The sequence below is a fragment of the Salvelinus sp. IW2-2015 genome, linkage group LG35 (assembly GCF_002910315.2).
Source record: "Salvelinus sp. IW2-2015 linkage group LG35, ASM291031v2, whole genome shotgun sequence".
NCBI classification, from domain to species: Eukaryota; Metazoa; Chordata; class Actinopteri; order Salmoniformes; family Salmonidae; genus Salvelinus; species Salvelinus sp. IW2-2015.
In genome coordinates, this window is record NC_036874.1 from 3,898,791 (window position 1) to 3,914,352 (window position 15,562).

A 15,562-nucleotide genomic window follows, 5' to 3' on the forward strand; every position below is an offset into this window, starting at 1 on the left:
CAGAGAGAGATTTCTCTCGTTCTCTCTCTATTTCCCCATGCACCGCTCTCATCCCCTTCGTCTTCCCATCTCTCCACCAAGGTGCCAGCAGTGTCCCTGCCTTCTTTTCAGAGGACGACTCCCAGTCCAACGACTCGAGCGACTCGGACAGCAGCAGCAGCCAGAGCGACGACGTGGACCAGGAGACCTTTCTATTGGACGAGCCCTTGGAGAGGACCACCACCGCCTCCCACGTCAACAGTGCTGCCCAGGCGCCGCGCTCCATGCAGTGGGCTGTACGCAACACCCCCAGCCAGAGAGCCACGGGCAGCGCCCCCTCCAGCTCCTCCACCCCTGCTGGTCAGCACTAATACTACTACACACACAATCTGTGCCGCACACACCAGTACTCTCATATTGACACATCCAAGATGGACTGCATTTAGGACAGTCTTGTATTGATTTTTTAAAATATATTTTGTCTGTCATTCTATCGCAAGAGCATATTGGACTGAGTCAGTGGGAAGTTTTTTGGTGTTATGTTTTGCTGGGGACTATGTTGGTGAGGTCTGTCTGTGCTGACTCATGTCTCTGTGCCCAGCAGCGAGCTCCACAGGTCTGATCTACATCGACCCGTCCAACCTGCGGCGCAGCAGTGCCATCAGCACCAGCGCGGCCGCTGCGGCTGCAGCTCTGGAGGCCTCCAACTCGTCCAGCTACCTGACGTCAGCCTCCAGCTTAGCCCGGGCCTACAGCATCGTCATCAGACAGATCTCTGACCTGATGAGCCTCATCCCCAAGTACAATCACCTGGTCTACTCCCAGTACCCTGCTGCAGTCAAACTCACCTACCAGGACGCTGTCAACCTGCAGGTGACACAGACCCACACACAGATCACATTGCATTATGTTACCTACCAATGGTCACATGTTAGTGTCAACAAAGTGGTTCTGGAAGTATTTTATAGGATAATTATTCTGTTGTACCTATGGGATAAGAAGCAATAGACACCTTTCTGAATAAAGTGACTCCAACTGTTTTGTGGAATGCAAATTTGATTGACTTTTACACTACACAAGTGTTATTTACGTTCTGACTGAAACAACCTTATCTGTGTGTTAAACCACCAGAACTTTGTTGAGGAGAAGCTGATCCCTACGTGGAACTGGATGGTGTCCATCATGGACTCTACAGAGGCTCAGCTGCGTTACGGCTCGGCCCTGTCCTCAGCAGGCGACCCCGGACACCCATCCCACCCCCTCCACGCCTCGCAGCACTCCGCCCGCAGGGAGCGCATGACCGCCCGCGAGGAAGCCAGTCTCCGCACCTTGGAGGGACGGAGGTCTGGGTAAAATAAGTGTAACCCAAAATAGTAGAATGTGTTATTGGCAATCAGCAGTGTTTCATAGGCCCCCACTAGTTTGCAATTGTTTATGGATTATATTTCAAGTCGCTGATGTGTGTGTGTTCCTTCCTCCCAGGCGTGCGGCCACTCTGCTGACAGTGCGTCAGGGGATGATGTCAGCGCGGGGAGACTTCCTGAACTACGCCCTGTCTCTGATGCGTTCCCATAATGACGAGCACTCTGATGTTCTGCCTGTGCTAGATGTGTGTTCTCTCAAACACGTGGCCTACGTCTTCCAGGCCCTAATCTACTGGATCAAAGCCATGAACCAGCAGACAACTCTGGACACAACACAGATGGACCGCAAGAGGTACTGACTCCCCTGGAATGGATGGACATGTTTACACTGACTCTTTCTCGACTGTTTTCTCCATTCCTCACCTCTGACCTTGGCTTCTTCTGCAATGCTTTTTGAGAAGGAAGTGAGGACGTGAGGAATCAAGGAAAGCCTTATTGAGAAGGAGCCACTGACTCCCCTTAGAATATGACCCGCATGTCAAATGTTCAGTGTGATTTAACTCTATTAGTTTACCCCACAGGAGCCGTGAGATTCTGGAACTGGGACTGGACAATGAAGATTCTGAACATGAGAATGACGAGGACACCAATCAAAGTAAGTTAATCGATTTATGAATGATATGCTTTGATATTTGTGTGTTCTATTTGAAGTGTTCTCATACAGGTGTCTTAACCTATTATTTTTCACCTCAGTTTGATTGATAGCCATTTTAAGAGTGAGTTACTAGTCCATTGATATGCGGAGCACTGTTAGGTTGTTTTCTGGTATTGGAAGGCAGACAAGCCAGAAGAAAGGCAGTTAGGCAGAAACGAGGCAAAAAGAAGAGGGCAGCTCCCAAAGGTACAGTTAAGTTCAGATTAGACAAACAGTTTTGCCCTTTTTGAGTCACTTAAATCTGACAAACGACACTTAAACTGTTTGCTCAATCAGCCAGCTTTAGTCACTGTTAGTGAAAAAGTATTTGCCCCTTTTCTAATTTTCTCTACTTCTGCATATTTTTGATACTGAATGTTATCAGATCTTCAACCAAAACCTAATATTAGATAAAGGGTACCTGAGTGAACAAAGAACACAATTACATACTTATTTTATAAACAAGGTTATGCACAACCCAATGCCCCTGTTTGAAAAAGTAATTGCCCCTTACACTCAGTAACTGGTCGTGCCACCTTTAACTGTAATGACTCCAACCAAAAGCTTCTGTAGTTGTTGATCAGTCTCTCACGTCGCTGTGGAGGAATTTTGGCCCACTCTTCCATGCAGAACTGCTTTAACTCGGTGATATTTGTGGGTTTTCAAGCATGAACTGCTTTTTTCAAGTCCTGCCGCAACAACTAAATTGGAATTAGGTCTGGACTTAGACTAGACCAGGTATTCCCAAACTGGGGTACGCGTAATGCCGTCAGGGGTACGCCAATTAAAAGGGATTTCAAATTTTCGAACAGTGCATTTTATATTTTCCAATGGGGCTATACATCTGGCTGAGTTTTTTTCTTGCCTGAGTAGCATCGTTTCACTGCTAAAAATTGAATTACACCGTCTAGTGTTCAGCGAAATAACAACACAATGTCAAATACAGGTAGCCTAGTCAAATAATTAACATCCAATCACATTAACTGTTACTCTCTCGCGGGAAACCTTCACTCTTGTGTAGACATTTAGAAATAAAACATGGCAATTAGAAAAATAAGCCACAAGTTTTTTTGGGCCAGAATTAAGACAACTTTTGAGTAGTAAGACATGTATAAAGGCAACAAATACCATTAATAAYAAGGGGCTAGAAGCATTTTATATGGTGAGCTACCGAGTGGCTAGGACAGGCAAGCCCCATACTATTGTGGAGGACTTAATTCTTCCTGCTGCCGTGGATATGGCTGGGACAATGCTGGGGGAAAATGCCAAAGAAACTATACAGACAAAGCCTTCATCAAACACTGTCATGACGCATCGGTGAATTATATGCGTTACAGCTGGATGAGTCAACAGATGTGGTGGTGGCACAGCTCCTGGTATATGTCCATTATGTTTATGGGGGGTCAATTAAGGAAAACCACTGGAAACCAGGACATGAGAGGGTATTTTTAAAGCAAGGCCCCTGAACTCTCGTGTAGTTTCTGCATTATGCAATGATATGGGCAGTGACCATGTAACGCGTTTACAACATACAGAATTGCGCTGGTTATCAAGGGGCAAAGTATTGACACGTTTAAAAAATAATAATAATAAATAATTGGCGACAAGCTTAGTTTTATTTACTGACCATTTTCACTTGTCTGACCGCTTGCATGATGAGTTTCTCATACGACTGGCCTATCTGGGTGAGGTTTTTTCTCGCCTGAATGATCTGAATCTAGGATTACAGGGACTGTCCGCAACTATATTCAATGTGCAGAACAAAATTGAGGCTATGATTAAGAAGTTGGAGCTCTTTTCTGTCTACATTAACAAGGACAACACACAGGTCTTTCCATCATTGTATGATTTTTTTTGTGTGCAAAAGAACTCAAGCTTACGGACAATGTCAAATGTGATATAGTGAAGCACTTGAGTGAGCTGGGTGCGCAATTACGCAGATACTTTCCGAAACGGACGACACAAACTGGAATCGTTATCCCTTTCATGCCCTGCCTCCAGTCCACTTACCCGATATCTGAACAAGAGAGCCTCATCGAAATTCCAACGATATTCTGAGAGAATTTAATCAGAAGTCACTGCCAGATTTCTGCAAAGGGCTGCGCTCAGCCTCAGCTGTTTTCCTTTGACAAATCACTCTGTTAAAGACTGATGCCCTTTGCAACCACGTACCTATGTGAGAGTGGATACTCGGCCCTCACTAGCATGAAAACTAAATACAGGCACAGACTGTGTGGGAAATGATTTAAGACTGAGTATCTCCAATACAACCCAACATTAGTTATGTGCATCCTTTCAAGCACATCCTTCTCATTAACCTGTGGTGAGTTATTCACAATTTTTGATGAATAAGGTTTTATATGTAAGATGGTTAAATAAAGAGATAAATTATTGATTATTATTTGTGCCCTGGTCCTATAAGAGCTCTTTGTCACTTCCCACAAGCCCGGTTGTGACAAACTGACTCATTCTTATGTTTAATGAATGTGTTGTATTGTGTGTGTGTGTGTGGCAGGCTTACAATGATGGCAAAACAACATTTGAATTCCCTGATCCTGGTGCTAGAGGGGGTACGCAGCTGGAGGTTGCATGTTTGAAGGGGTACGGGACTATTAAAAAGTTTGGGAACCACTGGACTAGAACATTCCAAAACTTAAAATGTGTTMCTTTTTTGCCACTTTCATGTAGACATGATTGTGTGTTTTGATCATTGTCTTGCAGCGTGACCCAGTTGCGCTTCAGCTCACAGACGGATGGCCTGACATTCTCCTGTAGAATTCTGGTACAGAGCAGAATTTATGGCTCCTTCTATTAAGGCAAGRCGTCCAGGTCCTGAGGCAGCAAAGCAGACCCAAACTAGCTTCTGAAGCTAAGCAGGGTTGGTCCTGATATGTCCCTGGATGGGATTCCAGATGCTGCTGGGAGTGGTGTTTAAGGGCCAGTAGGAGGCACCCTTTCCTCTGGTCTAAAAACATGTAATATCCAAATACCCCAGGGCAGTGATTGGGGACATTGCCCTGTGTAGGGTGCTGTCTTTCGGGATGGGACGTTAAACGGGTGTCCTGACTCTGTGGTCACTAAAGATCCCATGGCACTTATCGTAAGAGTAGGGGTGTCATGTAGCAACAGCACGTCATCAGAACGCGACGTATGTTGTCGAACGCTGAAACCTGAACTAAAGACCTTGGTTTAAAAGCCGACAGTGTTTTTATATATTTTTATTTTGGAGGCTGCGGCTCTGTTGGGCTACATTTTTGTGAGCGCTGCCATCTCTCCCGGGATCCTGCCAGATTCCGTATAGGMGGAGAGACGCGAAGCCTAGCTGGCTCGGCGGACTCAAATGGAGGCCGCTATTGAAAGTTTCCAGCGTTGCAGGAGCTGTGTTTACTTTGCTTTGTTCCCGGGACAATGTGGACCGCACTGACTTTCAATGTAGCAACTGCTTGCTTGCGGAGGACTACAGGAGCGAAGTAGCTATTCTTAGCAAGCAAGTAGCAAACCTACATAAGCTACTGGGGAACCCACGGCCACCTACTTTTTCCTTCCACCCCAGTAGCTGGACGCCACTCTGGTCTGGTGGAAGTTTCGCCGCCGTGTCYGCTCTCCACAGCTGACTGGCTGGTGTTAGGCAGGGTTCCATCCCCGAAGGGGTCTCCCCCTTCCCTGGAGAACAGAGCTGATCTCAACCCAACCAACCAGCCATGGAGGTACGTCACTCGGTGTGGAAGTCGAAGAAGGTGTCCTCTGGCAACGAGGGTCTCCATGGAGATGTTGAACCCGGAACTGACACGGACCAAAAACAGCTTTGCCGCCCTGGATCCAGAGGTTCCGGAGCCTTGGCCCTTGGTGGCTTCTCAATCAAGATCGAATCCGGAGGTACCTGCGTCTTCGTCCTCGGTTCCGTCTCCCTCTCCGGTGGCTTCTACCTCGGGTTCAGATCCTCGGAGCTCCCAGCCTCACCAGACCGTGAGGCTGCCGTAGAGACCCGGGCCATTCAACATCACCAGCTGTCATCATAGGCAGCTCTATGGTGAGAAACATCTCGATCCCCAAGGCAAAAACCCTGTGCTACCCAGGAGCACGAGTACAGGACATAAGGCTGCTTCCTTCTGTTCTACCACAGATGCCCGGAGCTGACACTGTCGTAGGCCATGTGGGGTCAAACGACATCAGGAGGGCTAGCTCTGAACATTTAAAAATMGATTTTAAAGAACTGAATTTAGCTTTAAAAGACTCAAACAGCCAATAATTTCAGGTCCAGTACCATCGTTGGGCCGCAGGTGTGAAAGATTCAGCAGACTGCTGGCAATACACATCTGGCTAAAAGACTACTGTAGCTCTGCTGGAGTCACTTTTATTGATAACTTTGACACCTTCTGGAAGCAGAAGATACTCTCAGGAATGACTGAGTCCATCCAAATCATCTTGGCTCCTGTACTCTGTCCATGCATTTCATGGCTGCATTAAAACAATAATAATAATAATAATAATAATAATAATAACAATAATAATGGCGGACGGAAGACAGGGAGGTGTGGCAGGTGCCGCTTCTCATACGAATGCTGTTATTTTATCTAAAACATCAGGTGTACGACAACCCCAGTTAAGTAACTCATGCAAAGAGTGTAAGTGCAATTATGTGTTTTATCTCCAGTACTTTGCCATGATTGTCAGTTATGTAGCTGCTCTACTGATAATCTCAGTGCGTTCTTGCTGGGATGACACAAATCTACTGCCAGAGAATATCAACACCAAACACATTGGTTCACCGTTCCACGGGAGTGGACAGTACACAGCATACCATAATGTTCTGAATAATGGCCAAGTATACCTCGCTCCCTATTCCGCTGAACCGCTTAGGCGTAACAAACACAAGTCCAACATTTATCGGAAACTGTGAAACTACCTGTTCACTACCCTCCTGCTCTCCGGGGATGTGCAACTTAATCCTGGGCCTAACATCACCGAGCCAGTGATACTCACCGGAGTGGAATGCAGTGGATGGCCTCGTCCACTGATCGTCGCCGCTGTGGAAGTGGGTGAGTGCTATGGTCCCGTGGTTTCTCTCTACTCACCCGGCTCCAGGATATATTTTGACTCTTCAAACATACCCAAGTCGCTATATGTGATCCCTGACTCTGCTTCTGGTAAGCAAGCTGTTTTAGTTAGTTCCCCGCATCCAGTGCAGGCGGGAGGGATTGTTAATTGCGCTACCGAACTGCCCCTAATCAAAATGAAACAAAATGGCCTAAACCCAGCCGCCAGAAAACACAGAACATTTAACTTTTTTCAATGTGTCAATCACTCTCGAGTCATCTGGGACCCACGAGCTAAGCCCAAGGGACTACTAGGGGGGCACTTGAACATTCGTAGTGTCATTCCAAAAAGTGATCAAATTCAACATCTACTCACAGACTCCAACCTTGACTTCCTCTGCCTCTCAGAGACATGGCTCCATAAAAACTCTCCATATGCTGCTTTGATTGTGCCTGGCTACAATGTTTTCAGGAGAGACAGGAGAGACAGGATTGAAGGAAGAGGGGGTGTGATGATTTACATTAACCTCTCTTGTGTACGTGAGACGTTAGCGTCCCACCTCTTCAACAGCCAGGCAGTTTAATTTGMGCATGCTTTTCATCCAAAATTCTGAATGCTGCCCCCTACCCTAGAGAAGTTAACTTCACTAGGGTAGGGGGCAGCATTCAGAATTTTGGATGAAAAGCATGCACAAATTAAATTGCCTGCTTCTCGGGCCCAGAAGATATGATATGCATATAATTAGTAGATTTGGATAGAAAACACTCAAGTTTCAAACTGTTAAAATAATGTCTGAGTTTAACAGAACTGATATTGCAGGGGAAAACCTGAGGAAAATCCAACCAGGAAGTACTATTATTTTGAAAGGCTGTTTTTCCATTGAAAGCCTATCCACCATACAAAGACTTAGGACCCAGTTCACAAACTCTATGGCTTCTTCTACATGTGGCCAGTCTTTAGGCATTGTTCCAGGCGTTTACTCTGAAAAATGAGGGAGATACAGCACTCTCAATGAGAGGCCAGTGGAAATTTCCAGCCATGAGTCCTGCGTGTGATCGGGAGCGCGCATTTCTTGTTTCTCCTTTTCTATTGACGAAGCTTTTGTCCGGTTGAAATATTATTTATTTATTTATTTATTTATGACAAAAACAACCTGAGGATTGATTCTAAACATCGTTTGACATGTTTCTACTAACTTTTTAAAAAACGTTTGACTTTTCGTCTTGATGTTGAGGGCGCACATTGTGCCTTTGGATTTCGGAACTAAACGCGCCAATGTAAACAGATTTTTGGATATAAATAAGAACTTTATTGAACAGAACATGTATTGTGTAACATGAAGTCCTATGAGTGCCATCTGATGAAGATCATCAAAGGTTAGTGATAAATTTAATTGCTATTTCTGACTTTTGTGAGCCCTCTCCTTGGCTGGAAAATGGCTGTATGGTTTTCTGTGACTAGGCGCTGACCTAACATAATCGCATGGTGTGCTTTCTCCGTAAAGCCTTTTTGAAATCGGACACTGTGGTTGGATTTACAAGAAGTTTATCTTAAATGGTGTATAATACTTGTATGTTTGAGGAATTTTAATTATGGGATTTCTGTTTTGAATTTGGCGCCCTGCAATTTCACTGGCTGTTGGCGAGGTGGGACGCTACCGTCCCGACTATCCCAGAGAGGTTAAAGGGCCAACCAGGGTGACTTGTTGCTCTAAAACACAGATTGATTTGGTGTTCAGTAATAAACCAGAGTGACTAAATCATTCAATATGGTTACTGGGCTATCTGATCATAATCTGAAACTTATAGCCAGAAAGCTAAGAGCAGGTTTAACCTCTCTACTGTTAGAAAGCCGGATCAACTAAGAATACCTAAGACTGAATTTAACTATTTTGAAAACGCAATTAAGGGAATTAACTGGAATGATCTCTTGTCCTATACAGACGTGGAAGCTGATTGTCAGGTTTTTCTATCCACAATCCAGACTACAATAAATGGTTTCCTAAAGAAAATCAAATCCAAACCTGGCCAAAAGAGCACTCTTCCTTGGCTAAATGGAGACATCTGGAAATTGGTGAAAGAACGAGATTATGCTCTAAAAATAGCCCTAAGATCAAAATTAGAGCATGACAGACGTAGGTTTACCATGTTGAGAAATAAGGTGATGAAAGAAATCAGGCAGGCCAAGGCAAACTTTTTTTCTTAACATAATTGGTGAAGCCAAGGGAAATTCTAAATTGATCTGGTAGTATCTTAAATTGTTTGACTACAGAGGTAGCAAAACTGTACTTCAAATCTATGATACTCCCCCACTTAACATACTGCTTGACTAGTTGGGCCCAAGCTTGCTGACACCATTAAAACCTATTCAGTCTGTCTACAAACAGGCTCTCAAAGTGCCTGATAGGACGCCCAATAGCCATCATCACTGTTACATCCTCAGAAAGCATGAGCTCCTGAGTTGGGAAAATCTTGTGCAATACACCGACACATGTCTTGTATTCAAGATCCTAAATGGCCTGGCTCCCCCTCCACTCAGTATTTTTGTTAAACAGAAACTCAAACATATGGCAGCAGATCCACAAGGTCTGCCATGAGAGGTGACTGTATAGTTCCCTTAAGGAAAAGCACCTTTAGTAAATCTGCTTTCTCTGAGAGCTTCCCATGTCTGGAATACACTGCCATCAGACACACACAACTGCACCACATATCACACTTTCACAAAATTCATGAAGACATGGCTAAAGGTCAATCAGATTTGTGAACATAATCCCTAGCTGTGTATTGCCGCTTTCCATGTGAAATGCTTGATAATATATGTATCAACAAAGAAGTATATTTTCTGGGTGATTTTAAATATTGACTTGCTATCAAGCTGCCCACTCAGGAAAAAACCTTGAACTCTAACAAGTGCCTGCAACCTGGATCAGGTTGTCAGTCAACCTACCAGGGTAGTTACAAACAGCACAGGAATTAAATCATCACGTATTGATCACATCTTTACTAACGCTGCAGATATGTGCTTTAAAGTAGTATCCAAATCCATATAATGTAGTGATCACAATATAATAGCAATATCTAGGAAAACCAAAGTTCCAAAGGCTGGGCCTAATATAGTGTATGAGGTCATACAATAAGTTTTGATGTAAAGAATATTTGCTGGTGTGTAATGAGGAGCAATTATGAAACTACTTATTCCAGTTACTAATAAGCACGCATCCATTAAGAATATTACTGTTAACTTTTAAATCCCCTTGGATTGATGAGGAATTGTATGGTTGAGAGGGATGAGGCAAAAGGTATGGCAATTAAGTCTGGCAGTCCAACTGATTGGCAAACGTACTGCAAATTAAGAAAATGTGACTAAAGTAAATAAAAATAAACTACACTATGAAACAAAGATAAAGAATAATAGTAAAATGCTTTGGGGCACCTTAAATGAACTTTTTGGGGAAAGAAGCTAACTCGGCTCCTTCAGTCATTGAATCAGACGACTCCATCACAAAGCCCACTGATATTGCAAACTACTTTAATGACTTTTTCATTGGCAAGATAAGCAAACTTAGGGATGACATGCCAGCAATAAACACTGACACTACACAAGTATATCGGACCAAATTGTGAAAGACAATTGTTCTTTTGAATACCGTAAAGTCTGTGGAAGAGGTGAGAAAATTGTTGTCTATCAACAATGACAAGCCACCAGGGTCTGACAATCTGGATGGAAAATTACTGAGGATAATAGCAGACGATATTGCCACTCCTACTTGACACATCTTTAATTTAAGCCTACTAAAGAGCGTGTGCCCTCAGGCCTGGAGAGAAGCTAAAGTCTTTCCGCTACCCAAGAATAGCAAAGTACCCTTTACTGGCTCAAATAGCCAACGAATCAGCCTGTTACCAACCCTTAGTAAACTTCTGTGAAAATGGTTTTTGATCAGATACAATGCTATTTCACAGTAAACAAATTGACAACAGAATTTCAGCATGCCTATAGGGAAGGACACTCAACAAGCACAGCACTTAAACCAATGACTGATTGGCTGAGAGAAATTGATAAAATGATTGTGGGGGCTGTCTTGTTAGACTTCAGTGCAGCTTTTGACATTATCGATCATAGTCTGCTGCCAGAAAAACTTGTATTATGGCTTTACACACCTTGCTATATTGTGGATAAAGAGTTAACAGTCAAACAGAACACAGTGTTCTTTTAATGGAAGCCTCTCAAATATAAACCAGTTAGAATCAGGAATTCCCCAGGGTAGCTGTTTAGGCCCTTTGTTTTTATTCAATTTTTACTAACGACATGCCACTGACTGAGTAAAGCCAGTGTGTCTATGGATCCAGACGACTCAACACTATACACGTCAGCTACTACAGCAACTGAAATGACTGCAACACTCAACAAAGAGCTGCAGTTAGTTTGAGTGGGTGGCAAGGAATAAGTTAGCCATACATATTTCTAAAACTAAAAGCATTGTATTTAGAAAAAAACACTCACTAAACCCTAATCCTCAACTAAAGCTTGTAGTAATTTGGAAATTGAGCAAGTTGAGATGACTAAACTGCTTGGAGTATCCCTAGATTGTAAACTGTCATGGTCAAAACATATTGATGCAGTAGTAGCTAAGATGGAGAGAAGTCTATCTATAATAAAGTGATGCTCTGTCTTAACACTAACAGGGCAGGTTCTACAGGCCCTAGTTTTGTCGCACCTTGGCTACTGTTCAGTCGTGTGGTCGGGTGCCACAAAGGAAAATTGCAATTGGCTCAGAACAGGGCAGCACGGCTTGCCCTTGGATGTACACAGAGAGCTAATATTAATAATATGCATATCAATCTCTCCTGGCTGAAAGTGGAGGAGAGATTTGACTTTATCACTACTTTTATTTATGAGCTCTCTGTCTAAACTACTGGCACAGAGCTCGGACACCCATGCATACCCCACAAGACATGCCACGAGGGCCCTTCACAGTCCAAGTCCAGAACAGACTATGGAAGGCACACAGTACTACATAGAGCCATGACTACATGGAACTCCATTCCACATCAAGTAACTGATGCAAGCAGTCAAATTAGATTTTTAAAACTGATTAAAAAAACACCTTATGGAACAGCGGAGACTGTGAAGCCACACAAACACTGGCACAGACACATGCATGCATACACACACACACACACACACACACACACACACACACACACAATAACATACTCACTATACATACACATGGATTTAGTACTGTAGATATGTTGTAGTGGTGGAGTAGGGGCCTGAGGGCACAGTGTGTTGTGAAATCTGAATGTATTTTATGTTTTTAAATTTGTTTAAARTGCCTTTAATTTTGCTGGACCCCAGGAGAGTAGCTGCTGCTTTGGCAGCTAATGGSAATTCATAATAAATACAAATCAGTGTCCTGGCTAATTTCCCCAATCTGGCCGGTCACCTAATCATCCCCAGTTTACAATTGGCTCATTCATCCCCCTCTCCCCTGTAACTATTCCCCAGGTCGTTGCTGTAAATGAGAATGTGTTCTCAGTCAACTTACCTAGTAAAAMAAGGGTTCAATAAAAAAATAAACATGCTTGACCATTAAAGTTCTTACTGTGGAATAGTGTTTGGTTTTCGGCAGGCATAATGGGACCCATGTCGTCTGACTCATCTGTCCATAGAAATGTAATTCTTCAGGTGCTTTTTGGCAAACTTGAGTCAAGTTTTTGGATGACATGGGTCCCATTATGTCTGGTGAAAACTAAACACTGCATTCCACATTAAGAAACTCATACCAACGGTCAAGCATGGTGGTAGTGTGACGGTTTGGGGATGCTTTGCTGCCTCAGGACCTGGATGACTTGCCTTAATAGAAGGAACCGTGAATTCTGCTCTGTATCAGAATTCTACAGGAGAATGTCAGGCCATCCGTGTGTGAGTTGAAGCTGAAGCGCATCTGGGTCATGCAGCAAGAAAATGATCCAAAATACACAATTCTACATGAAAATGGTTAAAGCGACAAATTTTAAGTTTTGGAATAGCATAGTCAAAGTCCAGACCTAATCCTAATTGAGACGACTTTGTGGTAGGACTTGAACTGAGCAGTTCGTGAAGCCAGAAATGTTGCCAAGCTAAAGCAGTTCTGCATGCAAGAATGGGCCAAAATTCCTTCACGGCGTTTAGCCACTCAACAACTACAGGAAGCATTTGGTTGCTGTCATTGCAGCTAAAGGTGGCACAACCGGTTACTGAGTGTAAGGGGCAATTACTTTTTCACACAGGGGAATTGGGTGTTGCATCACTTTGTTKATTAAATAAATAAAGTAAGTATACATTTGAGTTATTATTAAACTCAGGTTCCCTTTATCTAAAATTAGGTTTTAGTTGAAGTTCTGATAAAATTCAGTAGCAAAAATAGAGAAAATCAGAAAGGGGGCAAATACTTTAACACGTCACTGTAGGTCATTGCTCTCCATACCTGTTCATGGAGAGCTACCCTCGTAGGTTTTCACTCCAACCCCAGTTTTAGTAACTTGATTCAGATTATCAACCGGCTAATTATTAGAATCAGGTGCGTGTGATTACAGTTGCCGTGAATCTTCAGGACGGTAGCTCTCCAGGAACTGCTGGGTTGAAGAGCCCTGATGTAGGTGATAGGCAGTTTGAACTATGTACAGTTGTTTTTTGGCCAGTCTTTCCCAGTGGTCTTTTGTAGTGTGGAGAAATGTAGGGAAGCAGTGCTGACCTCTCTCTCTCTCTCTCTCTCTCTCTCAGGCTCCACGCTCCAGGATAAGGAGGATGACCCGGTCCCTTCTGAGACGGGACAGAACCACCCGTTCTTCCGGCGCTCTGACTCCATGACCTTCCTGGGCTGTATCCCCCCCAACCCCTTCGAGGTCCCCCTGGCTGAGGCCATCCCCCTGGCAGACCAGCCTCACCTCCTGCAGGTTAGTGCATTTCTTTAATTTGCACTGACCGGTATAGGTCGTTATCAATAAAACGTCACAATACAGTGCAGAGCGTTAGATTTTGGCTGCTGGGGGGCAAGGAGACCCCCAGCTCCACTAAAACCATTGACAAGTACATGCTGTTTTTAAGGTATTGTTAACTATTTGGTTTTAATATCATCACTTTGAAGAGCATAGTCAGAACTACACAGTTCGGATTATTCCACATTTAGCTCTATCAGAGTTAAACAACAAGTAACTGCATGTTTTTCATGATCAGTAAACATCAATTGATCATGTATTTTCAGATAAATGAGGGTAACCTATCATTTGGCATCTAGCTAGCTAAGCAAACTATGTCGCTTAGCTTGCTTCATCAGAGGTTAGGCTTTTGGAAAGAGCTTGACATTGGCAAGTCCTCGTCAAATTGTCATTCGGACTACTGTCATCACCTCTATAGATGCCAAGCAAATTAAACAATATTTGGATATAGACTTCTAGTTATCCCCTGAAAGTTAGCTTGTTAACTAGCCGTATTGATGTTGTATTTTATTGGCTAGCCATTTTGACGTGGTCCATTAATCAGGTTTGTCAATAGCAATTGCGATTTAAACACCAAGAAATGTTAAGGGTTTATGTTAGCTAACTTCACTAAGTAGGTCTATGTTGGTTGGAGAAAAAAAAGTATATAAGGTCTACTTAGCACTATGTTTAGCCAACTGTACAACGTTTCTACCGGTAGCTTGCAAAGTAAACATTATCAGCTAACAATAGGCTTACATCAGCAAATGCGCCCTTCTGCTGCTTGACAAGRAGAGCCCACAAAGGATGGGGAAATGAACCTAAACCACTCATACTTATCAGGTATAGTTAGTTTACTTTTCACTCAAATATCTAACTAAAGGTTATTGAGAGACGTCAGGGTAGCCTCAACATATCTGAAATTACATGGCCAATTGATGTTTACTGATCATGACAAGCATGGATACTTGTTGTTTAACTCAGAGCTAAGTATGGAATAATCTGAACTGTGTAGTTCTGACTATGCTCTTCATGAGGTTAAGATATTACAACCAAATAGTTTTAACATTTATTTAACAACCCCTTAAACGGATTTTAGTTGTCAATGGTTTTAGCGGCACTGAGGGTCTCCTTGCCCCCAGCAGGCAAATCTGAAACACTGCACTTTATTATGAGATTTTATTGATAACTATCTGAGGGGAAATTGAATTAAAGTGACATGTGCAGGTGAAGTCCTAACGGGCTCCCAAAACAGCCTCTTTATAATCCTTAATGCAGTGTAATTGATGCCAGACAGTAGTTATGTTAAAACACAGCTATAGAGCTTATTTGCCTACTTATACCTTTATGGGGCAAGCAGTGCAATATACACTAGAAGTCAATAAATCCACCACTACCAATACGTTGTTAATCTGTTTTTAGTTTGTTACAATAATGACACTGCAACTTATTTTACATTTTTCTACCTCCCAGCCCAATGCAAGGAAGGAGGATCTGTTTGGCCGTCCTAGTCAGGGCCTGTACTCGTC

General features: G+C 43.3%; 1 protein-coding gene across 1 annotated transcript in view; it reads left to right on the forward strand.

Moving 5' to 3' along the window:
* The window catches only part of LOC111958629 (E3 ubiquitin-protein ligase UBR5-like), a 46,947-nt gene that overhangs the window by 23,521 nt on the left and 7,864 nt on the right, over positions 1-15,562 (forward strand). The window contains 7 exon segments of the mRNA XM_070437314.1: positions 82-339; positions 584-852; positions 1,111-1,322; positions 1,462-1,695; positions 1,925-1,998; positions 13,840-14,012; positions 15,507-15,559. Of these exon segments, the coding sequence (XP_070293415.1) occupies positions 82-339; positions 584-852; positions 1,111-1,322; positions 1,462-1,695; positions 1,925-1,998; positions 13,840-14,012; positions 15,507-15,559 (1,273 nt within the window).